Source organism: Schistocerca gregaria, chromosome 1 (genome assembly GCF_023897955.1).
Source record: "Schistocerca gregaria isolate iqSchGreg1 chromosome 1, iqSchGreg1.2, whole genome shotgun sequence".
Lineage (NCBI taxonomy): Eukaryota > Metazoa > Arthropoda > Insecta > Orthoptera > Acrididae > Schistocerca > Schistocerca gregaria.
Genome location: NC_064920.1, coordinates 332,482,334 through 332,507,486, shown reverse-complemented (window position 1 = coordinate 332,507,486; position 25,153 = coordinate 332,482,334). Strand labels below are relative to the sequence as shown.

The following is a 25,153-nucleotide window of genomic DNA, read 5'->3' as shown; positions in this document are numbered from 1 at the left end:
AAAGAGCGGTTGGAAAGTTGGAGGCTTTCCTTTCACACGCGCCACGCGGAGTCGTACAATGCTCCTTTCAGCGACTGGGAATTCCAGAGTGCCCTATCTGCTTGCCCTGATACGGCTCCTGGGCCAGACCGCATCCACAGCCAGATGCTGAAACACCTCTCTGTGAATTGCAAGCGACGCCTCCTAGATGTTTTCAATCGCATCTGGGTTGAGGGTGTGTTCCCGTCTCAATGGCGAGAAAGCATCGTCCTCCCCGTGTTGAAACCTGGCAAGAACCCGCTGGAGGTGGACAGCTACCGCCCCATAAGCCTCACCAACGTTCTTTGCAAGTTGCTAGAACGTATGGTGAGCCGGAGGTTGAGTTGGCTCCTCGAGTCTCGAGGCCTTCTGGCTCCGTCTCAGGGTGGGTTCCGCAAAGGCCGCTCTGCCGTCGATAATCTGGTCTCCCTAGAGTCTGCCGTCCGTACAGCCTTTGCACGCCGCCAACATCTGGTTGCCGTCTTCTTCGACATGCGGAAGGCGTACGATACGACTTGGCGATATCACATCCTGGCCACACTTCATGGGTGGGGTCTTAGGGGCCCGCTCCCGATTTTTATTCAGAATTTTCTGTCGTCTCGTTCCTTCCGCGTGCAAGTTGCTGCGTCCCATAGTTCCTCCCGGGTCCAGGAGAACGGGGTCCCACAGGGGTCTGTCCTCAGTGTCTCCCTGTTTTTAATTGCGATCAATGGGCTCGCTGAGGCGGTGGGATCGTCCGTCGCAGCTTCGTTGTATGCAGACGATTTCTGCCTCTACTACAGCTCCGCTGGCATTGCAGTTGCTGAGCGCCAGCTGCAGGGCGCTATCCGCAAGGCGCAGTCGTGGGCTGTAGCGCACGGCTTCCAGTTTTCGGCCGCTAAGACCTGCGTTGTGCATTTCTGCCGGCGTCGCACGGTTCACCCTGAGCCACGCCTTTACCTTGACGGTGAACCTCTTGCTGTGGTAGAGACGCATCGGTTCTTGGGACTGGTATTTGATGCCCGGCTGACTTGGCTGCCTCATATTAGGCAGCTTAAACAAACATGCTGGCGGCATTTAAACGCTCTCCGTTGCCTTAGCCACACCGGATGGGGTGCCGATCGGTCCACCCTTCTCCGGCTGTATCAAGCGCTGATCCAGTCCCGCCTTGATTATGGGTGTGTGGCTTATGGTTCGGCGTCGCCATCAGCGTTGCAATTGCTGGATCCCATCCATCACTGCGGGATCCGACTCGCCACAGGAGCATTTCGGACAAGCCCTGTTGACAGCTTACTTGTGGAGGCTGGTGTTCCTCCATTGCGGATCCGGCGCGACCGACTTCTGGCCGCTTATGCTGCCCACGTTTGTAGCTTGCCAGGGCATCCCAACTACCGTCTCCTGTTCCCGCACTCGATCGTCCATCTTCCAGACAGGCGGCCCCGGTCAGGGTGTACGATCGCGGTTCGCATCCGGGCTCTACTGTGTGGGATTGAGTTTTTTCCTCTCCCGCCTGTTTTCCGGGCCAATCTCCGTCTGCCCCCTTGGTGTGTGCGCCGACCATGCATTCGGCTGGATTTGGCACAGGGTCCGAAAGACTCGGTCCCTCCTCCGGCCCTCCGCCGCCGCTTTGTTGCTCTCCTTGCCGAGTTTCCCGGATCTGCCGTGACCTATACCGACGGTTCGATGGTCTCTGGTCGCACTGGTTACGCTCTTACTCTAGAGGATCATTGTGAGCAACGGTCGCTGGCACCCGGGAACAGTGTATACACTGCCGAGTTGGTTGCCATCTATCGCGCCCTAGAGTATATCCGCTCCCGCTCAGGTGAGTCCTTTGTCATCTGTAGTGACTCCCTGAGTGGTTTACGAGCTCTTGACCAGTGCTTTCCTCGTTCCCGTCTGGTGATGGCCATCCACGAGTCGCTCCATGCTCTTGCCCGTTGCGGCCGCTCCGTGGTCTTTGTTTGGACCCCAGGTCATGTCGGCATCCCGGGCAATGAGCGGGTTGACACGCTGGCTAAACAGGCAGTGAGTTCACCGGCTCTGGAACTCGGCCTTATGGAGTGTGATCTCCTGTCGCTTTTGCGCCAGAAAGTGCTTGGTGCCTGGGGTGACGAGTGGCGCACCCTGCCCACGCCCAACAAACTTCGGGCGGTGAAGGAGACGACCCGTGTGTGGCGCTCCTCCATGCGGGCCTCTCGGAAGGACTCTGTCGTCCTCTGCCGGCTGCGCGTTGGCCACACGTGGCTGACGCACGGCCATTTGTTGCGCCGGGAGGACCCACCGCTATGTCGCTGCGGGGCAGCTCTGACGGTGGTCCACATTTTGGTGGACTGCCCGCTTTTAACAGGACTCAGGCAGACGTTTGCGCTGCCTGATACCCTCCCTGCCCTTTTATGTGATGACGATGCTATGGCGGACCTCGTGTTGAGTTTTATTCGGGCAGGGGGTTTTTATCGTGTGATTTGAGTGTTTGTCCTTTTATTTCCTGTATTGACTTGGGCCTTTGGCCTGTGGTTTTAAACTGTGGGTTTTAATGTCATTTGGTGGTTGGCTTTTCCTTATTTTCATGGTCGGCCAACCACCTTCACACTCGGTGCGATTTTAGTTCCGTTTGTCTGGTCTTTGTCTGCCTTTCTTGTATTGTGTGGTCCCTTCTCTCAGTTCTCCGTTTTTAACGACTGACAGTTTTTATTTCGTGTGATTTTATCGTGGAACAAGGGACCGATGACCTTAGCAGTCTGGTCCCTTCAATCCCACACCCAACCAACCAACCCGTACGACTCCTCATCAGATACATATTCAACTGCTCCTCTTTCTGGAAGCGGGATACTTTCCGCAAGCGAAGACGAACTCTGTAAAATGGACTTAAGGACATGCAGCTCACTACTTGCATGCTGGTGGCGACAAAAGTATCCTTGATTTTTGGCACTTCCTTAATGAACGCCATTGTGCAGTTGTCCGCAATCCAAAATACAAACAATTTTTCTCCAATTTCCTATTCAGTGTGTTCCTTAACCCATCCCAGAGCTGGGGTGTTCTTGTCTTGAACAGTTGTTACTCGCCTCTTCCACACTTAAAACCGATATGTTCTCTGGTCATCATAATGTCCGTCTCGGAAAAACTATACGTTGATAGTCTCAATGAGTCTGACGTCTTGCTGAGCTTTCCTTCTCGTGACGCAGGTTTTGCTTTTTTCGGTGGCATTAATGTTAAAAGTAAATAAATAAAAATGAAAAAGAAAGAAAATAAATGAATAAACGATGTTCGTTGTACCTCTACTCCGTGTCCCTACGCTTTCCTTGGTTCCTGGAAGGTGGGAACAGGACATGGTGGTCAGACCTCGGGTTGGGATGGGAAGATTCTTAAAAAAAAAAAGAAAAGAAAAAGAGAATAAAAAAGCGATGGCGTGATGGTAAAAATCACGGTGTTGGACTATGAGACGGAGGAGTCGTGTTCAAAAGTCTCTCGTGCCATTTAATTTTACTTTTTTTTTCACAACTTTATGAACGTTCCGTTCTGTCATTGAAATGTTCGTTCTCTTTCTGTAGTGTTGGCAATTCCCATATTATATAAACGTTGCAAGTAAACGTGATGGACAGTGAGAGCAGGCGAGATACGACATAGACGTCTCACAGAAATGAAACCAACATATAAACGGGTGTGAACTATGTTACAACAAAGGAATTCAAGAGTCAAGTCTTTCAAAACAAATCGCAACTTCAAAAACATTAAAAACTTATCTTCTGGTTTTGACAGAGCACAGACAAACTGTGCGTTTGTGAAACTGTTGCGTTCATTTGTTACAGCTTATGTGACAAACTATTATGTTTTCATCATTTCGTTGCGAATGATCACATTCACATTATACGAACATCTAAATCGGGCAAGGTCACTCACTTACTAGGAATACAAATTAGGTGCGTCGGTAAGAGATTCTTACGATTTGTACTAATGCCGGGTAGGACACACCAGACGCGTTTTGCGGTGGAGGATTCGGTTAACTTGTCGCCTTGTCATCAAACATTTGCGGTTCCCGTTCGAAAGCCACTTCCTTTCGGCTGCTAACAGAGTAGTTGTGCAGAATCAACTGTCACAATAGGTCCCTTCCTTCGCTGTTGCAAACGGACGCTACACCACCAGACACACACAAATTTGAATACAGAGAACAGCGAAAGGAAAAAAAAAAGAAAATTGTCACGAGGGCGATTAAAACACAGTTCACCTGCTCGGCAGTCTAACACCGTGTCCATGTAAGCACGTCGCCGTTGCTCTTTCAGTCTGCTCTATATTGCACTTCTTGTCCTTGGACCGTTCACTGTTTCTATTCAGATTTTGACGGGCTTTCCAATGGGTCCTCTTACTACAAAATCTGAGGGGTGAGCGACGGGGAGTTTCTCTTGGAGGTGCAGTGTTCTCTTGCACATTGTCCTTTCCTGAAATCAAACTGGTCTTCGTCCACTGCGACTGCAATTTTTATTTTGTTCTTTTGCGTTATTTTCCGCAGCAGTTTACAAGCGTAACATGTCAGACTAATCATCCGATAATTTAATATTTGTCTTCGGGTGCCTGTATTGGTAATGTGATTACAAAATACTCTCCTGGAAACCTCAGGGTGAGTCACCTGTTTCATAGATTTTTGGCATTAAGCTCCAAATAATCTTTTACTTTCTATATCACACGCAGATTTCAGTAACTCCCAAGGAGTATGATCGTCTCCTGTTGACGTGTTTGAGCTATGTCATTCGGTGCTCTTCGAAGCTCCGACCGCTTTACTGGATCACTTGTTTCTTCCATATCAACTGCTCCCTCCTCTTCTGTCACAGTACTTGGCAGTTCCTTTCCATCGTACAGGTAACGATATAATCCTACCATCTATCTGAGAGTTCTCTTGCTTTTAACATACGTGTTTCTTCTGCATCTATACTACATTTTATCCGGCGATTTGCACGCCAAGGTAGGGTTTTCGGCCTGAAATGTCATTGATTTGAGTAGAGTTATCTTCAGTAATGAGACTCGCTTCGATCTGAGCACAATAGGCAGTGTAGACGTGTCTAGACACGCCCAGGACAGTGGTAGGATACCAACCTGACTGTCGCCCGCCATACGCCCAATAGTCTGGGATGCCGTTTCTTTTCATAGCAGGACCACTCTGGTTGTCATCCACGGCACCCTCACAGCGCATCGATACTTCGACGATACTCGATGCCCGCTTTGGTGTCCTTCCCAACAACCCATCCTGTTCTTACATTTCAGAAAGAAAATACCCGCCCGCAGAGCTTGAGAATTTGTACTGCTTGTCTTTGAGCTTGCCAAACCCTGTCTTAGCCAGCAAAGTCGCCGGACCTCTCCCCAACTGAGAACGTTTGAAGCATTATGGGCAGGGCCCTCCAACCACCTCGGTATTTTGACAATGTAACACGGAAATTGGACAGAAGTTGGCACGATACCCCTCAGAAGGACATTCAACAACTCTGACAATCAATGCCAAGCCGAATAACTGGTTGCATAATTGACAGAAGTGGACCAACGTGTTATTGACTAGCTCAGTTTTTAAGTTCTTTCTCCTCAATAAATCATTCAGTTCTTCTGAAATTATTATCACTTGGTTGTCTGCCTATGTACTTCATATCTACCGATTTCCGTTCCATTCCTATAGTTCTTTCATGGTGAATCGTTCTTTCTCTTTCTCTCATTTAGTCTTGAAATGTGTGTTGTGCCCAGTGCGGAAACTTTAATGTTTCCAATAATCGTATTACATACAGTAAAACATTTTCGTTGATGTGTATGGCACTGATGATTTTTTTCCCACTGACTACATAATTTAAAGGAGCTGTGGGTATGCAGTCCACCTGTGAGAGACCGTAGTACCGATGCACTGCACTGTTTTAGATCTTGAGCGGGAGCGCCCCGGAGATGAAGAAGCCGAAAACTGACGACGCAGCGACCCTAGTGCAGCAGATACGGCAGGAGGCAAAGGGACGAGAAGAGGTAAGAATGTGTACGAAACATTCACCACTATGGCGGTGCTTCGACAGTACTCTCTTATGAAAAGAACGCCTGATCAGTGTTACAGTCCTCACGACAGGCTCATAGTGAGATACATTTCTTTTCCCAGCTGAAATGATAGTTCCAGAGCTATACAGTTTTTCTCTCTTTCTTCGATAGTGCACTAACGGAAAAAATCGCAACACCAAAAAAAATCAATGTGGAGTAATTGTATTTTGGGAATACGTTTATCTAGGTATCATATTTAAATGAATAAAATAGCAAGACCACTGATTAATGTATAAGAAAATGCAAATGTGAAATGCTTGTAGATTAATAAACGGTTTAACCGCCAGAAAGTTGAATGCAAGCATGCATAAATGTGTGTATTGTGTTGTACGGATCACAAAAGTCAGTTTGTGGGATGGAGTTCCATGCCTGTTGCACTTTTTCGGTCAGTGCATGGACGGTTACTGCTGTTCGTGGATGACGCTAGGATTGTCGTCCGATGATGTCCAATATGTGCTCGATTAGAGGCAGTGATCAAACGGGCCAAGAACACATGTCGACACTCTGTAGAGCACGCTGAGTTACAACAGCGGCATGTGGGCGAGCGTTATCTTATTGAAAAACAGCCCCTGGAATGCTGTTCATGAATGGTAGCACGACAGGTCGAACTGCCAGACTGACGTACAGTTTTGCAGCCAGTGTACGCAGGGTAACCACTAGTGTGTTCTTGCTGTCATACGAAATCGCACCCTACCTCATACTTTCTGGTGTAGGTCTAGTGTATCTAGCGCACAGATAGCATGGTAGCAGGCCCTCAACTGACCTGCTCCTAACCAACGCACCGGCCGCTATGGAAGAGCGGTTCTAGGCGCTTCAGTCCGGAACAGCGCCACTGCTACGGTCGCATGTTCGAATCCTGCCTCGAGCATGGATGTGTGTGATGTTCTTAGGTTAATTAGGTTTAAGTAGTTCTAAGTTCTAGGGGACTGATGACCTCATACACTCCTAGAAACAGAAAAAAGAACACATTGACACCGGTGTGTCAGACCCACCATACTTGTTCCGGACACTGCGAGAGGGCTGTACAAGCAATGATCACACGCACGGCAAAGCGGGCACACCAGGAACCGCGGTGTTGGACGTCGAATGGCGCTAGCTGCGCAGCATTTGTGCACCGCCGCCGTCAGTGTCAGCCAGTTTGCCGTGGCATACGGAGCTCCATCGCAGTCTTTAACACTGGTAGCATGCCGTGACAGCGTGGACGTGAACCGTATGTGCAGTTGACGGACTTTGAGCGAGGGCGTATAGTGGGCATGCGGGAGGCCGGGTGGACGTACCGCCGAATTGCTCAACACGTGGGGCGTGAGGTCTCCACAGTACATCGATGTTGTCGCCAGTGGTCGGCGGAAGGTGCACGTGCCCGTCGACCTGGGACCGGACCGCAGCGACGCACGGATGCACGCCAAGACCGTAGGATCCTACGCAGTGCCGTAGGGGACCGCATCGCCACTTCCCAGCAAATTAGGGACACTGTTGCTCCTGGGGTATCGGCGAGGACCATTCGCAACCGTCTCCATGGAGCTGGGCTACGGTCCCGCACACCGTTAGGCCGTCTTCCGCTCACGCCCCAACATCGTGCAGCCCGCCTCCAGTGGTGTCGCGACAGGCGTGAATTGAGGGATGAATGGAGACGTGTCGTCTTCAGCAATGAGAGTCGCTTCTGCCTTGGTGCCAATGATGGTCGTATGCGTGTTTGGCGCCGTGCAGGTGAGCGCCACAATCAGGACTGCATACGACCGAGACACACAGGGCCAACACCCGGCATCATGGTGTTGGGAGCGATCTCCTACACTGGCCGTACACCTCTAGTGATCGTCGAGGGGACACTGAATAGTGCACGGTACATCCAAACCGTCATCGAATCCATCGTTCTACCATTCCTAGACCGGTAAGGGAACTTGCTGTTCCAACAGGACAATGCACGTCCGCATGTATCCCGTGCCACCCAGCGTTCTTTAGAAGGTGTAAGTCAACTACCCTGGCCAGCAAGGTCTCCGGATCTGTCCCCCATTGAGCATGTTTGGGACTGGATGAAGCGTCGTCTCACGCGGTCTGCACGTCCAGCACGAACGCTGGTCCAACTGAGGCGCCAGGTGGAAATGGCATGGCAAGCCGTTCCACAGGACTACATCCAGCATCTCTACGATCGTCTCCATGGGAGAATAGCAGCCTGCATTGCTGCGAAAGGTGGATATACACTGTACTAGTGGCGACATTGTGCATGCTCTGTTGCCTGTGTCTATGTGCCTGTGGTTCTGTCAGTGTGATCATGTGATGTATCTGACCCCAGGAATGTGTCAATAAAGTTTCCCCTTCCTGGGACAATGAATTCACGGTGTTCTTATTTCAATTTCCAGGAGTGTATGTTAAGTCCCATAAGGCACAGTCATTTGAACCATTTGAACCTAACCAACACAAGGCCATCACTGGCACCGTGGCAGAACCAGCTTCCATCAGAAAACATAATAGACCTCCACCTTTCCCTACAAAGAGATCTTACTTCATACCGCTGGGTATGGGTGATGGTTTGGGATCCGTGGAATGCACGCTACAGGGCACATGGCTCGCAGCTGTCCTTGAAGTAACCGATCTGTAATAGCTCGTTGTGTCGTGTCACTTTGGTGCCAACTACTTCTCAAATTGCTGCTGCAGACGCAGTACGGTACGCCAGCGTCATACGCCGAACACGATGGTCTTTCCTCTCGGCTGTGCCACGTGGCTTTTCGGACCCTAATCTTCTTGCGACCGTACATTCTCGTGATCAGCGCTTCCAACAATCATATACCGTGGCTACCTTCCTGTCAAGTCTTTCTGCACTGTGACAGAAACTCGTAGCCGAATTGTAGGACCTCGTTCAAACTTAGTAAGGTGTTGATAATGGCGTCTTTGTCACCGTAAAGGTGTTCTTGACTAACATCAACTCACCACGACCAGTCTCAAAGGTAACTAATGCTTTAAAAAGCAAACCTGATTTTAACGCTCATATTGGCGCTACTAGCGCCACTTTATGTGACTGGCGCGAAATCTGAACACACACCATCTCTCAAATGTAGAAACAAGGCTATCAACTTTCGTTTCGCACACTCCTTGGTGTTGCGATTTTTTTCCCTCGATGTTGTTTCGTGATCATAGCTCCATTCTCAACCAAGAACTGTCGTAAAAACAGTCATGATTCCGGGTTGCAACCTAGCATCGTCACTGCCCACAGTTAGACCGGATTGATTGCTTCAGAGTGAGCCTGAGACACCGAAAATGTTAGCAAGGATAGAAATAGAAGCTGTAGCTAATGAAGTATCGTATGCAGGCTAAATACTTTTATCAGCTACGGATCCACACATAAAGTTTTCCTTATTAAATAATCTGGAAGACAACAATAAACAGTTCATTTTAGTGTTTCACTGGATAAAAGAGTCTTCGGATGGTGTACTGTCAGTGCGAAGAGCTACCATCTGTAAAACTCGACCACTGAACTTCTACATCACTACATTTTGAAGTACTTATTCACTGGTTATAACATCAAGCTCCAAAATAGTTCATTGTACCACGAGAGGACTTGATTAAAGGACCCTCACAAAAATTATCTGCGTGCGGATTGTCATTTGTCACAATCTATGAAATAGATATGCTCTCCGTGAAGATTTGTCGCTGTTAGTAAGATTAGCATGCAATCTGTTCGAACAAAAGTCCAGTAGTATCATTATTTTATTCCAACGGGTTAGTGCTGTACCGAATGCACGAAGCTGCTTATCTACTCATTGTATAGTATTGGCTTATGCGCGCAGTACTAACCACACACTGCACTCAGCGTTTTCTGTGTCGGCACAATACATCAGCTCCGTGTCTCCTGCTCTATTATCGATATGCATCCAGTGTTATTCGGTGGAAACACGACTTGAGCTGGAAAGTGCATCATTTTCTACGACGTGTTTGTGTCGTTTTTACTGGCTGGCCTTTAACGTCTTTCCCTTTGTGGGTGTGTGTTATCCTTAGCGTAAGTTAAAGTTAGATTAAGTAGTATGAGAGCCTAGGGACCGATGACCTCAGCGGTTTGGTCCCATAGGAACTTACCACCACATTATCAAGAAGGCTTGATAACAGACGCCGAATAAGTCTGGAGACATGCTGCAAGGGACACTTAAGTTGGAATTCTTGAAAGTATCACGCAATAGTTCTCGCAGAACCATGTTGTGTAAATTTCAAGACAAGAGGTCGGGGAAGACTCTGCGACAGTTATACTTCCACCACCATATGACTCACGTAGTGATCATAAGAATAAGATAAGAGAGGTCAGGGTCCTCCAGAGACATAAAGATAGTCATTTTTCCCTTGTTCTATACGCGAATGGAATAGAAAAAGTCTGTGATATTGGCATGATGCACTTTTGCCAGCCACCAAGTGTCGTTCTTATCGTTCTGCAAAGAAAATAGACTGATGAGCCAAAACATTATGACTATTGTCGACCACGAAATTGAATGCTGCCTCGTGATGTGGAGAAAACTGATTGAAGGATGGTGAAACCGCGAGCAGCCGAGAATGTGTTAAAAGTCCACACCTCATCACACGACCTGGAGGTCGGAGGCTTTTCCACCCTGTGAAGCAAAAAAGGCGGCAATCTGTGCAGATCTGAAGACAGAGTACAATGCTGGTGGAAGCACAAGTCTTTCGGAGCACTTCATGATGTGCATATTGTTCGACATAATACTCAGCAGCAACGATCCCTAGTTGTTCTCATGTTGACCCAACGATATCATCAATATGTCTGCAGGCCAGACTGTGGACTAATTGAAACCTCTCACAAGGCTGGATGAATCAAGTCTATGGTTATGTCTGGATACTCCATTACCCATGCGTTCCGCTGCTAGACACATGTACCACACCAGGGATGCCGGCCGGGAGTCGGTGGAGGGGGCAGGGTGCAGTATTATGTATGCTATGAGGCACATTCACTATCAGATGGGTGCACGTGAACATTATTGCAGATCAGCTCTGCATTCCTCCATACTTAATGTGTTCACTAATGCTGATGGCACATTATAGCAGGATACTGTCTGTGTCACAAGACCAGAGTCTTGCTATAATGGTTTATGGAACATGATGCTGAAGTCATTTTGATGTCTTGGCCACCAAATCCTCCAGATATGAACGTGCTGTCAGGTGCCAGCTCGGTGCCTAAAAGCTACCGGTCCACAAGTGGGTAACCTATGCATGGGCATCCGGTGCCACATACCTCTGGAAACCTACCAAGGAGTTGTCGAATCCATGTCAAGCAGAATCGCTGGTGCGTTGTGTGCCAAATGTGGACCAACACGCTATTAAGTAAGTGGTCATAATGTTTTGGCTCATCAGTGTAAGTAAATGTAGATATAGCGAAACGGTATCCATTCATAAAAATGTTTCTTTGTTTGCGTTTTCAGGAAATAAACAGCAGAATTTACGGTACCGGAAACAAAGATGCCACGCCACAAGAAAGTGGTGAGTGAAAATATTATATGATATTTACCTTATACGGTAGTTTCTGGTAATTAATTCTTGAGTTTTTAAACCAATGGTATGTTGCGTTATTCCTCTATCTCCAAGCAAAGGTACTGTCTGTCTGCGCTTGCTTCTGAAACACAATGGAGACCTATGGCTTGAAACGGTAATAGTAATTCTCATCAGCTTATGCCACCAAATCAGAGCTATGGTGGTTCACACTAAAAGATGTAGTTTTATTGTTCTTTCTATTTTTCAACTATCAGGTGAACGTCCTGGAAAAACGTAAGATGGTCACATTTTACTCAAAATGATGTTGAAAAAATGAAATGTCGTGTGGCTAGGGCCTCCCATCGGGTAGACCGTTCGCCTGGTGCAGGTCTTTCGATTTGACGCCACTTCGGCGACCTGCGCGTCGATGGGGATGAAATGATGATGGTTAGGACAACACAACACCGAGTCCCTGAGCGGAGAAAATCTCCGACCTAGCCGGGAATCGAACCCGGGCCCTTAGGATTGACAGTCTGTCACACTGACCAGTCCGCTACCGGACTGCTTAACTGCAGTCGTCTGATATTCCCACGATCATGTTTTCATGCATCTAGGTAAGTAGAGGCAAGGGAGATATGAAACTTTAACGGTACATGGCCAAGATAGATACGAAGCCCACACCTACTGCAGTAGTACAAGTTTATATGCCGACTAGCTCTGCAGATGACGAAGAAATTGAAGAAATGTATGATCAAATAAAAGAAATTATTCAGATAGTGAAGGGTGACGAAAATTTAATAGTCATGGGTGACTGGAATTCGGTAGTAGGAAAAAAGAGAGAAGGAAACGTAGTAGGTGAATATGGACTGGGGCAAAGAAATGAAAGAGGAAGCCGCCTGGTAGAATTTTGCACAGAGCACAACTTAATCATAGCTAACACTTAGTTCAAGAATCATAAAAGAAGGCTGTATACATGGAAGAAGCCTGAAGATACTAACAGGTTTCAGGTAGATTATATAATGGTAAGACAGAGATTTAGGAACCAGGTTTTAAATTGTAAGACATTTCCAGGGGCAGATGTGGACTCTGACCACAATCTATTGGTTATGACATGTAGATGAAAACTGAAGAAACTGCAAAAAGGTGGGAATTTAAGGAGATGGGATCTGGATAAACTAAAAGAACCAGAGGTTGTACATAGATTCAGGGAGAGCATAAGGGAGCAATTGACAGGAATGGGGGAAAGAAATACAGTAGAAGAAGAATGAGTAGCTTTGAGGGATGAAGTAGTGAAGGCAGCAGAGGATCAAGTAGGTAAAAAGACGAGGGCTAGTAGAAATCCTTGTGTAACAGAAGAAATATTGAATTTAATTGATGAAAGGAGAAAATATAAAAATGCAGTAAATGAAGCAGGCAAAAAGGAATACAGACGTCTCAAAAATGAGATCGACAGGAAGTGCAAAATGGCTAAGCAGGGATGGCTAGAGGACAAATGTAAGGATGTAGAGGCTTATCTCACTAGAGGTAAGATAGATACTGCCTACAGGAAAATTACAGAGACATTTCGAGATAAGAGAACCACTTGTATGAACATCAAGAGCTCAGATGGAAACCCAGTTCTAATCAAAGAAGGGAAAGCAGAAAGGTGAAAGGAGTATATAGAGGGTCTATACAAGGGTGATGTACTTGAGGATAATATTATGGAAATAGAACAGGATGTAGATGAAGATGAAATGGGAGATACGATACTGCGTGAAGAGTTTGACAGAGCACTGAAAGACCTGAGTCGAAACAAGGCCCCCGGAGTAAACAACATTCCATTGGAACTACTGACGGCCTTGGGAGAGCCAGTCCTGACAAAACTCTACCATCTGGTGAGCAAGATGTATGAGACATGCGAAATACCCTCAGACTTCAAGAAGAATATAATAATTCCAATCCCAAAGAAAGCAGGTGTTGACAGATGTGAAAATTTACGAACTATCAGTTTAATAAATCACAGCTGCAAAATACTAACGCGAATTCTTTACAGACGAATGGAAAAACTGGTAGAAGCCGACCTCGGGGAAGATCAGTTTGGATTCCGTAGAAATGTTGGAACACGCGAGGCAATACTGACCCTACGACTTATCTTAGAAGCTAGATTAAGGAAGGGCAAACCTACGTTTTTAGCATTTGTAGACTTAGAGAAAGCTTTTGACAATGTTGACTGGAATACTCTCTTTCAAATTCTGAAGGTGGCAGGGGTAAAATACAGGGAGCGAAAGGCTATTTACAATTTGTACAGAAACCAGATGGCAGTTACAAGAGTCGAGGGACATGAAAGGGAAGCAGTGGTTGGGAAGGAAGTGAGACAGGGTTGTAGTCTCTCCCCGATGTTATTCAATCTGTATATTGAGCAAGCAGTAAAGGAAACAAAAGAAAAATTTGGAGTAGGTAATAAAATCCAGGGAGAAGAAATAAAAACTTTGAGGTTCGCCGATGACATCGTAATTCTGTCAGAGACAGCAAAGGACTTGGAAGAGCAGTTGAATGGAATGGATAGTGTCTTGAAAGGAGGATATAAGATGAACATCAACAAAAGCAAAACGAGGTTAATGGAATGTAGTCGAATTAAGTCGGGTGATGCTGAGGAATTAGATTAGCAAATGAGACACTTAAAGTAGTAAAGGAGTTTTGCTATTTGGGGAGCAAAATAACTGATGATGGTCGAAGTAGAGAGGATATAAAATGTAGACTGGCAATGGCAAGGAAAGCGTTTCTGAAGAAGAGAAATTTGTTAACTCGAGTATAGATTTAAGTGTCAGGAAGTCATTTCTGAAAGTATTTGTATGGAGTGTAGCCCTGTATGGAAGTGAAACATGGACGATAAATAGTTTGAACAAGAAGAGAATAGAAGCTTTTGAAATGTGGTGCTACAGAAGAGTGCTGAAGATTAGGTGGGTGGATCACATAACTAATGAGGAAGTATTGAATAGGATTGGGGAGAAGAGAAGTTTGTGGCACTACTTGGCCAGAAGAAGGGATCGGTTGGTAGGACATGTTCTGAGGCATCAAGGGATCACCAATTTAGTATTGGAGGGCAGCGTGGAGGGTAAAAATCGTAGAGGGAGACCGAGATGACTACACCAAGCAGATTCAGAAGATTATAGGTTGCAGTAGGTACTGGGAGATGAAAGAGCTTGCACAGGATAGAGTAGCATGGAGAGCTGCATCAAACCAGTCTCAGGACTGAAGACCACACAACCAACAACAACACAACAACGTGGTGTGAAACTTGTAGCAGAAATATTTTTACAGGACCAGTGGCAGCGGAGCCGCCCCAAAATATATTTCTCAAAAATATGTTGCGCGTGCGCGATGTGCTTCGAACAGGTAGTAGCTAATCTTAAGACTGCGCCTTGAAATGCCGTTTAGCTGTATGGAGCAGAGGTATGGGGACGTGGCTCCCTTGGATTACAGCCCTTATGGGCGTCCTAAGGCTCTTGTCTTTCAGCTTAAGGGTGTCCTCCCACCTTTACATAATTTTCACGTTCCACTGCTCACATCAAAAGGGAATCAACATAGTTGCTGAAACTTCACTATCGAATTCCTGCTGGAACTTCGCTATCGAATCCCAGTACATCTCTATTATGCTTTGATTAAGTTTTGAGGCAAATTCGAGCTTATCGTAAGTGGCCATGATGAAACATTTAAGGGCCCATCTGAACGCGAAAGTGATAATATAATTTTTTCGCGCTGTCAAAGACATGATATGAAGTGCTATCGATAAACAATATGTAGTTGCGGTGAAAAAACAGCAGCCGTGTGGGATTAGCCGAGCGGTCTAAGGCACTGCAGTCATGGACTGTGCGGCTGGTCCCGTCGGAGGTTCGAGTCCTCCCTCGTTCATGGGTGTGTGTGTGGTAGTCCTTAGGCTACTTTAGGTTAAGTAGTGTGGTGACCTTTAGCAGTTAAGTCCCATAAGATTTCACACACATTTGATTTGAACTTTGAAAAAACAGCAAATGTTTTAATATCGTATTTCAGCTCTGACTCCTCTCGCGCTACTTAGAATGCTGAGATAATCTGTTTTTGTACAGACGGATTTTGTCATTGCTCCGTAACTCCAGACATTTTGTTACATACTGAACATAGGCAGATTTGAGGAGGCGTACCGACGTACTCATTTATATTAATATAATGCCAAGTAACAATTATTATTTATATGTAAATGTCTATTCATATTTTGTGATTTCTTGAATATATATTTTATTAATCTCTCTCTTTTTCATTCTAGTAGTTTTAACAATGATGTAAGCGACTGCGACATGACAGAGGTTTGTGTATAGTCTCATGGAAAACTATGGAGTCCTAGCATAAAGGAACCATAAGTCAATCTTCACGGCAATTTTACTGCAAGAGGTCTGATATTTCACACGGTAATGCAAAAATACTTAGCAAACGCACGACTTCAGCCACCAATGCCCTTGTTCGCACGCCAGACAATGTGTGAGGAAATAATATTGTTTAACCTCAATGCTCTGAAATATTATTAATTTTGTGAACTGTACCCTCATCCTCACACGCAGAAGCATATTATTATTATTATCATTTATATTATTTATACACATAAAATTCCAAGAAAACAAGAATTTTTCGAGATTTAGTTAATCTGATATCGTACCTCGACGGCGTCTTGAAGAAGCACACTGATTAATCGGAAAACTTGGTGTTCTCATGCATTCCAGAACGATTCAAAGCGAACAGCTGGAATCAGTTTGTGGTACGCTATAATCTCATCAAGAGTGAACTGTCGAAGACAAATTTCCTCGCAATCAAAGTTGACGAAATCATTGATTCTGCAAATTTGTCACAACTGGTCCTAATGGTTCGGTGCGAGTTACTGGCGGAACTAAACTAAAGATTTATTTCCTCAGTTTGAACAAAAAGTCACAATGCAGACGATGCAACTGCAATCGTTATGAGCGAATTAGAGAAAATGAACATAATTGAAACACTTGAAAAACAGATAGCTCACTGTTGCTACGATGTTTCTGTTATAACTGGCCACAAAAATGGAATGCAAATCAGAATTTTGTGTTTACGAGCGCTCAACACCGAGGTTATAAGCGTCAAATCAGAATTAAAGAGGTGTATGAAAATGCTCACTTCATTCATCGTCATGCACATCAGTTATATTTAATTGTGGAAGGTTTTGCGACAGGCAGTAAGTAAGAAGGCAGTGGGAGAAATGGAAGAAATGTTTACCTTTTTTTCCCCAATCCTTTAAACGCACAGTCGTCTTGAGGAGATAGTGAAGAACAGTATTCCTACTTGTTCCCAGTCAATCAGATGCCACTTCAAATCATAGGGCGTAAACACTATACACAAATCCCAAAAGAAAATTGTTGAGTGCATGAAAAAAATAATTGATGATGATACTGCTGATTACAGGATAATAAACAAGGCTGTCAAAGTAAAGGTTTCCCGCAAGGCGAAGGTTTCCTCTTCTGGTTAATTTTTTTTAATAGTCATGCCTCATTCAGACATTCTGTTCAATCAACTATTGCAAAAGAATACTGATGCAGTGAAAACTGTTGAATATGTATCTCACATTGCAAATTTGTCCAGAATGTTAGGGCCTCACTTGATACTGACGATCACTGAGAACAGGAAGAGACACAGCAAAACGGGGACGTTCAGTCATCAAGACTGGTGTCTGGAGGACGTCTGCGACTGCGTCATCAATGATCGTTTCAGTTTTAATGATCACTTGTCAATTTCACAAATGTTTTTGAAACATGAAATTATTTCCCCAGAGAAAGAACTGAAAGTAACTTAATTTTAAATTACAGTCTTCAGACTGAATTGAATGTTTTATACAGCTGAAAGAATTTTGTGAGAGTATCAGGTGCTTGATCTTGATGAACTTACCTTATGAAAACAATTTGATGAAAATTTTTCCGCAAAGAGTCAAACTTCTCCAGACAATCATCTTTCCAATGATGACAGGAGAGGCATAACGCTGCCTTTCTCCGTTAAATCGAGTAAAAACGTTCATGCGTAATACAATGAATGAGGACAGACTTAGTGCGTTTGCGATGTGTTCTCTCGAAAAACAACTACGGTACTAAATCAGCCAAATTTCATTGTAATTGTCTTCGACCATTTTGCAGGTTAGAAGGGAGGACGAACAGATTTCATCTATAAACAAATAAATTAAGGTAAGCAAAAGTGCATTAATAGGCGATAAAAAGCAATTCCTTTCTTGTAGCTACGAATTTAGCTAGCGAAATTAAATGCATAAAAATGGTAGTGACATGTTTAGCTACTGACGTCTTATTTTATAAAACGCATCATTCTCAGTAAGGTCTGTGGCGCTAAATTTCCACATTTTCTGACACTTTAGCACAAGAAACCGTACTAAAAACGACACGTTTTGGAGAAATCTTCAGTGCGCTATATCACTTAAAATTCATATACACAAGCACAAATACGACAAATACGCTTTGTAAATTAACATGACAGGGGCTCGGGTTACTCAAATCAGCCAGTCATAGCACAAAATCCACGACTGAATTTTACAAACGAAAACACTAAAAACATTGAGCATGCAGCGGAGCTAACATACACTGCGTTAAAGGCCTCTCCAAAACTCGTCAAGTAGTACCGTTTGTTGTGTTAAACTGTGAAAAACTGTGACGTTGGAGGATATATAAGCTACCTATAGATTTTATCTTGGAGTTAGCTTTTGATATTATTCAGTAGCTGATTATGAAACGGAAAGAAGATACAGTGTGTGAACGTTTAGCTAGAGAGTGACATTGCCCCCCCCCCCCCCCCCCTGAAATCATTATTGTGGTGACAGGCTGATCTGTAGCGTAGTCCAAGGTCTAAGTTAGCCTCGATCTATAAATGTCGCAGCCTTCCCCAGTACGGGAAACACGAGCTGCACCTGTTTGGGACCATTCAGTAAGAGAAAGCAAAACTTAAACTGGAAATAGGGACTGCTTCATTAAACATCTTGAGACAGGGATCGCGCTGTTTGAAGATCGAAGTTGAGGTTATATTGACATAAATATGTTTGTTGCCACTATAGAGAGGCATTCCCAGTAGCTTCCATCTGTCACTTTCACACACATATCGTGGAAAGGTGTTGTACCAATTATCGTTTTGGAGACGTGTGAGCAGAGCAATAAGTCACATTAACATGATAAGCAATTTGCAATGGTACATCTCCTTGAGACTAATCTGGAAAAGAAGCCCTTTCAATCGAATATATTGTGCTGGGTTAATTTTAATATTATTGATTTGCAGTGCATTTAAATAATTTGCATATATCAACAGCAAGTGCAATAACACGAGTGCATGAGTGGAATTAACTGTATCAAAACTAATTGTAAAGCAGACACACCTTTAAGACCCAGTGCTGTGCAGGAGGGCCGAGCGGAGACTACCCTTTGTGAGGCCAGAAGATCTGCAGGGAACCTGTGAAGCTTTTTGACGCTGGTAAAATATTATTAAAGCTTACAATTCGTTGCTCTCCCACTCCAGCCTCAGGTGATGCTTCATTCAGCGCGTGTTGAATTCCTCCTGACATCAGTTTAGCCAGGTCAGCATCTGCATGCCCAGGCAGTGGTGTTAGCAACCTCAGCGCCATGGCTGGCAGGCGACAGCCATGCCCAGCGGGAAAGTTGGTCTTGCACTGGCTGTTGGAGTGTCTTCAGTCCCACCCTGAATTCTACAATGACCCTTCATGACCCACTAGTGGTGTATATGGTGTTAGTAATCACATGGTCAGTTGATCTCCTCCCTACCGGCCTGGTAGGTTTCAGCACCTGAATGTTGAAATGGAATGTGGACCTAAAGAGGCCCTATTACTGTCTTCCTTGTTGAAGTTCAGTTCAGCTGCACTCTGCGATGCGTTATTGTCACAAAATGATCATTTTTCCCATAAATAGATTGTAGGTGGTGAGAAGCGTGAGGTGCATCAGGTGAAGACCATCATCTTGAGTGCGTCTTTGTCTAGTTCACAGACTGTGCTGGAGCATCTGCGAGTAGGACACAGATTCACTACAGTGCCGTAATCATGTAATAGTTATTACTATGAATGCCATAGATCCCAATGATTAAATAGCGAAAACTGGAAAACTGGAGTATTTAAAGGGAGCTAGGACGCGGCTATGACATGAAGGTCAATTTGCAATGACGGAATGTGTCCTCCTTATTCTGATATATTCACTTAACAAGCTGTTATCTGCTGTATCCCATCCTCTCTGCGTGTTTCCGTATAAGAGATAGAGTTTCTTGAATTAAGTCTTAAGAGCTAATGAATATGATGGTCTATCTTCCCTTAGTTTTCTGTTACAGTCTTTAGTGTGCTGAGATGCGTATTCCTCACTTGACAGATAGTTCGTAATATCTCGAAGGCCTGATCTGTTTGCTACGTAACGGTACACTTCCTGCTTCAGCATCTGTCTCTGGCTTAACTGTATTGCATGCAGTAATGCTAATGAGTTTCAATTAAAATTTCAAATTCCTACCTCTTACTCTCCCGTACCATAACAACTGGAATAAATGTACGCAACAGATTGATTATTGTTATGAAAGGTCACGCCCTAGCAGTGAATTTTAAGTTGGGGAACACACATTACACCATTGAAAAATATTAAATATGACCACAGAGAGGCTAACTGCTAGAATCGGATACATGATTTAAGTGCAATTTCTGGTTTATTACAAAAAGGTATAAGAATGATCAAGCAAGTAAATAAGTCATGAAATCAAGAAAGTTACAAACGCAGAGTATTAACTGTGAGAAGTAAATAAGTGAAGTATAATTTGGCGAAGGTACTTTGTGAAGGTCAGAATTACCTCATCATGATATACCTGAGATTGTGAAAGTTAACTCCACCTGGCTACACATCAATTACAGTGATTGTCTGACTAGAGAAACCAACAAGCACGTGCAATTGAGGATGCGCTGATGAACGTGGGAAAGTAAATCCGAACACTATTCTGAATTTCTAATTGACAACATGCTACATGTTACGGTCGCTAGTATCATCGGTGCGATATGAGCAGATTGGTCACACCATGCCTGGATACCATCTGGTACATCGCTAGAGCAGTTCTGCTGAGGACTCGAACATTGGACTCCATCCTTCTAATGCATTCTGCTCTTCCAGTTGAGAACAAAGCCTGCCAAGTATCGATGCATTCAGCGCTAAGTCCACATACGAGATCTTTTAATTTCTTGCCAATGATGAACTGATTGCTCACTTATTCGAGTCAAGAATCTCGGCAATCAATCCTCTTGAAGTTATGCCGGTTCTAAAGCCACCACTGCTACTGGTCAATTATTACTAATCAATCGTAAAATGAATTATTAGCTTTGTGTATTATATGCAAACCACGTTTTTTTTGCAAAGAGGTAATAATTCCAACAGCCAGCGATAAAAACAGAAAAACAGTTCATTTCAACTTGTCCTGTTGCGACATTAGCGTCTAGGGGCAGCTAAAATCTAATCAAATACAGCAAAAATGGTTCCGATTTTCTACGAAATTTCACACCTGTTATATCCACAAACCTAAGAAATTTCTGCTTGTAACTTGACACAGTCAAGCGAAACTGCTGGTTACTAGCCAATTACAATACCCACGCCTCTGAAGAATTCTCTCTGTCACCCTTGGTGCCAACTTACTACTAAAGATAATCATATTGAAATGTAAACTGTGGTATTGATTTGCGTATATTCAAAAGCTGAATTTTATGCATTATTACACAGCATGCCAACGGCCTTGTCGCAGTTGTAACACCGATTCTCGTCAGATCACTGAAGTTAAGAGCTGCCGGGCTGGGCTACAACTTGGATGGGTGACCATCCGATCTGCCGAGCGCTGTTGGCAAGGAGTCAAGGAGTGGCGGAGAGAGGGGGGGGGGGGGGCACTCAGCCCCTGTGAGGCAAACTGAGGAGCTACTTGATTGAGATGTAGCGGCTCCGATCTCCTAAACAGACACACACGGCCGGGAGAGCATTGTGTACATGCCACTGTAACCCGCATCCAGTGACGCCCCTGCACTGAGGATGATATGGCGGCCGGTCGGTACCGCTGGGCCTTCGTTGTGGCCGAGGAAGAATCCTTTTGTAGCTCTTCACAAAGGTCGATGCACTACCAATGGATGGTCATTCTGACTGTACAACAACAGTAAAGTGATAATGGCTTCATCGAGAACACAACAAATTTCAGTTGCCGAGTATCGTGACCAGGTAGGTCCTTCTTGTCCATAGCTTTGGGTTGAAGTGGATATGCTGATCAATACCACTGACCACGGTTGACAGCATCTGGGTGCTCTCCCTAGGAAGCAAATTATGCTAATCGAACAGTTGCATTATGCCCAATACCGTGAATCGGTGCACACTGTCTGTGCTATGGGTCTTCCGTTTATTTTAACGTAGTCCCTCTGTACAGATAGGGCTGTACGTAAATGTTCATTTCCTACAGTATATAGAGCCCACAAAGCAAGAGTAATGTCGTCGCTCTTGGAGCAAGAGGGCGCCAGAGTATACATCAATAGCTTCGGCATCCCGAGTTACTGAACGTTCCGCGTTTTGACGTGGGTGCCGCATCTCTGTTCTGCAGTTCTCTGACCCAAGACTCTGCTTGGACCACCCCCAGACGAGTCTCCGTCCCTCTGTTTTGTCTTTCAACCCCCAGTCGACAGTGAAAGTAGCCGTGCCACAGCGAGCGATTGCTACCTGGTGTCCTATCGCGTTGCCTCTAGCTGGGTTAGACGGCAACCGCCAATGCCCTCTCAGGTCATCTCGCTCCCTGGCTGAGTCGGCGTCTCCTTAGATGCTCGTGACTCTGCACAATTCTCGAAACCAAATACATCACACGACTCATCCTAACACAACAAACAAGACTTAATTTAAATTCCATTTCTTACTTGACAAAGTCTTTCATAATGCTACTGTCCTGTAGAACTTTACAAAATTTTAATATCCCTTGAGTTTCCTTCTCAATTGCAATAATTAAATTATGAAGTTAAATAATTAATAAGCAGGCAATTTTCTTGACAGCTGCTGCTACCATCACTTTTTATTTTCTTCTATAATAAATATCGAATATATGTTCGCACTAATAAATCAATGTTTATTTAATGGCTAGGCTAGGTATTGTGTTAGATGATTGGTCCTATTTCCATTTAGCTCTGCTAACGCCATCTCGTAGGAAAACCAAAGTGTAATTAGTTACATGCTCTCAGTATCTTGGTTAGTTATGTTCTACGAAGAAAGTAAGAAGTTAAATATCGATAAGTAAGAAAAACAACACCAATGACTCGTGCAATCGTGCTGTCATTCCTGCCATCGTCCTTCTCTTTTCTTATTCTTCCTTCCCTTCTTGTTTTATGATAATTTCATGCCTCAATTCTACTAATATCTTCTTGGGGCTATTACATTTCTTATTCTTTTTCTGATGCATCAGCTGCGCCATATTCCTCATCTGTAATGGTAACTCATACAAAATACGAAATAAAATATTGCATCGAATTTTCAAATTAAAACTTCTGAATCGCACAGTAATGCCCATGATGTTCTCAAGTATATATTAACAGCTACGTATCTCGTCGTTAGTGTACTCAAGTCCTTTTATGTCCTCTGTTATTTTCTTCTTTTTTTCATGTTAACTCCCTTTGGTATCATTTCTTTGTGAACATTTGTCCTGACTGTGCGAACTTGATCTCCTTCCTCTCATTCATCTCGATTTCGCTGAACTACTAAATAAAACAAAATCCAAATAAATGATTACAGTATCCTCCACAATAAATTTAGTGTCCCATTGTTGTCTGGAAGAAAGATGTGGACTGGTCTTAGTATAATTCACCAATGTGTAGCTCATAGTCCTTTGATTTTAGGTCGTCCTTTTTTTTTTTCAAACGTACTATGACGTTGGACTACGTTATAATAAAATCTCTTTCTCATAAAACAACGTCCAAATGCAAATTTGGCGAGGCCTATATTCAAAATACACCATAATCTGCTGTCTAAACACAATCCATCGGTGCAGATAAAATACACATAAGCACCTACTGAAACACTACCTGCCGACTCAGGACAATCACAAGAAATCTTAAAAATACGAATACCACGTATCATGGACCAGCAGATAATCTCTCACCAACATGAGGTTCATTCCTAGGCTCACAAGATATCTCCGATTCGTCACTGCTCTTTTCGGATGTTGATTCGTTCCAACATACTTAAATAACATCTTCTCAACCCTAAATTAGTTCTTATTTAAAGACATCAGCATTTTCAAAGATGGAGCTGTTTTACTATAATTGATTTGGCATTAATTTTAAACATTATGCAGCTTCTTACGCACAGAGAATCTATCGCAGCTGTATAATATGGACCAATGCTACGCACTGTAATTTTTCACCCTAACTTCATACACAACTTTGTTTTCATCAAAACACAAAAGATTAATTCGCGTTAGCAGCTTGTCCTGTGTTCTTATCTTGTATTGTACTCCACGAAGAGCTTCATGCGGCTAATGTGGTGTACACCAACAGATTTCTTTGATACAACTCGAATGCGTTTGTAGGCACAGTTCTTGTTATCCTCATTGCTCCATTATACACAGAAACGAATTTGTGATATAATCTCTTTTGTATGTTTGAAAGTCGTAAAGCTTTACTATGACTTTCTGGCCCACGTGGTGCTCTCGCACTCTCGTCTTCTTGTCGGCAGTTGCCTATCTCACGTAAGCAGCATCTTGTATCTTGTGCAACACCCAGTCGACCATTTCCCTAAACTGTTGTCACATCTTTGGCAGCATCCACTATTTGTCTCATTCTGGCCAGTAAATGATGGGTTCTAATACGGTCAAGGGGGGCAACATCATGGTACTGTATGGGATCTCGAAACTGCTTCAGAAATTTTTTCCACATGGTGTGTTGTTTAGTGCAAGAAATTCTGCAAAGGTTCCCAAGATGCTTCTTTATAAGTTATGTGGGATATGAACATCGATGATATGCCAAAATGTAAATAGGTTTGATCCTATGATTCTTCAGTGTTACTTTTCAACGTCCAAACCTTAATTGAGGACTGTTACCAGAACTAATTTTATCTATGTGACCCACTGTGTGAGGTTGGGGGGTTGTTTGGGGGAGGAGACCAAACATCGAGGTCATCGGTCACATCGGATTGGGGAAGGACGGAGAAGGAAATCGGCCGTGCCCTTTCAAAGGAACCATCCCGGCATCTGCCTGGAGCGATTAAGGGAAATCACGGAAAACCTAAATCAGGATGGCCGGACGCGGGATTTAACCGTCGTCGTCCTCCCGAATGCGAGTCCAGTGCGCCACCTTGCTCGGTCTTGTGTGAGGAAATCCTTACACAATAACTTTGATACTGACATCGCATTGCTTTCCGTAGTGGAGTGAATATAACGAATTTGGATGTAAGATCAACCCCTACCATCATATGACAAAAACAACGCTGTGTTCTTGGGAGTGGTCGCATTAAATCGTTTGAGGCAAGTTGTCTCAATTCTTTGGGCACAGTTGGGTACAGTGGTGCCTGAGTCACAAGCGTCGAAGCTTTAGCCTTTTGGAAGGCCTTGCACATAGATAGAACCTTTTTTATCT

The 25,153-nt window shown here is 44.4% G+C and overlaps 1 protein-coding gene across 2 annotated transcripts in view; it reads left to right on the top strand.

Annotated features, from left to right (window-relative positions):
• The window catches only part of LOC126344189 (uncharacterized), a 131,367-nt gene that overhangs the window by 62,859 nt on the left and 43,355 nt on the right, over window positions 1-25,153 (top strand). Inside the window, exons 3-4 of one of the 2 annotated variants that reach the window (XM_050002000.1) lie at window positions 5,887-5,985; window positions 11,466-11,523. In XM_050002000.1, coding sequence (XP_049857957.1) covers window positions 5,887-5,985; window positions 11,466-11,523 — 157 coding nt within the window. The remainder of the gene's footprint in view (window positions 1-5,886; window positions 5,986-11,465; window positions 11,524-25,153) is intronic. The other variant, XM_050002001.1, reaches the window with a different exon arrangement.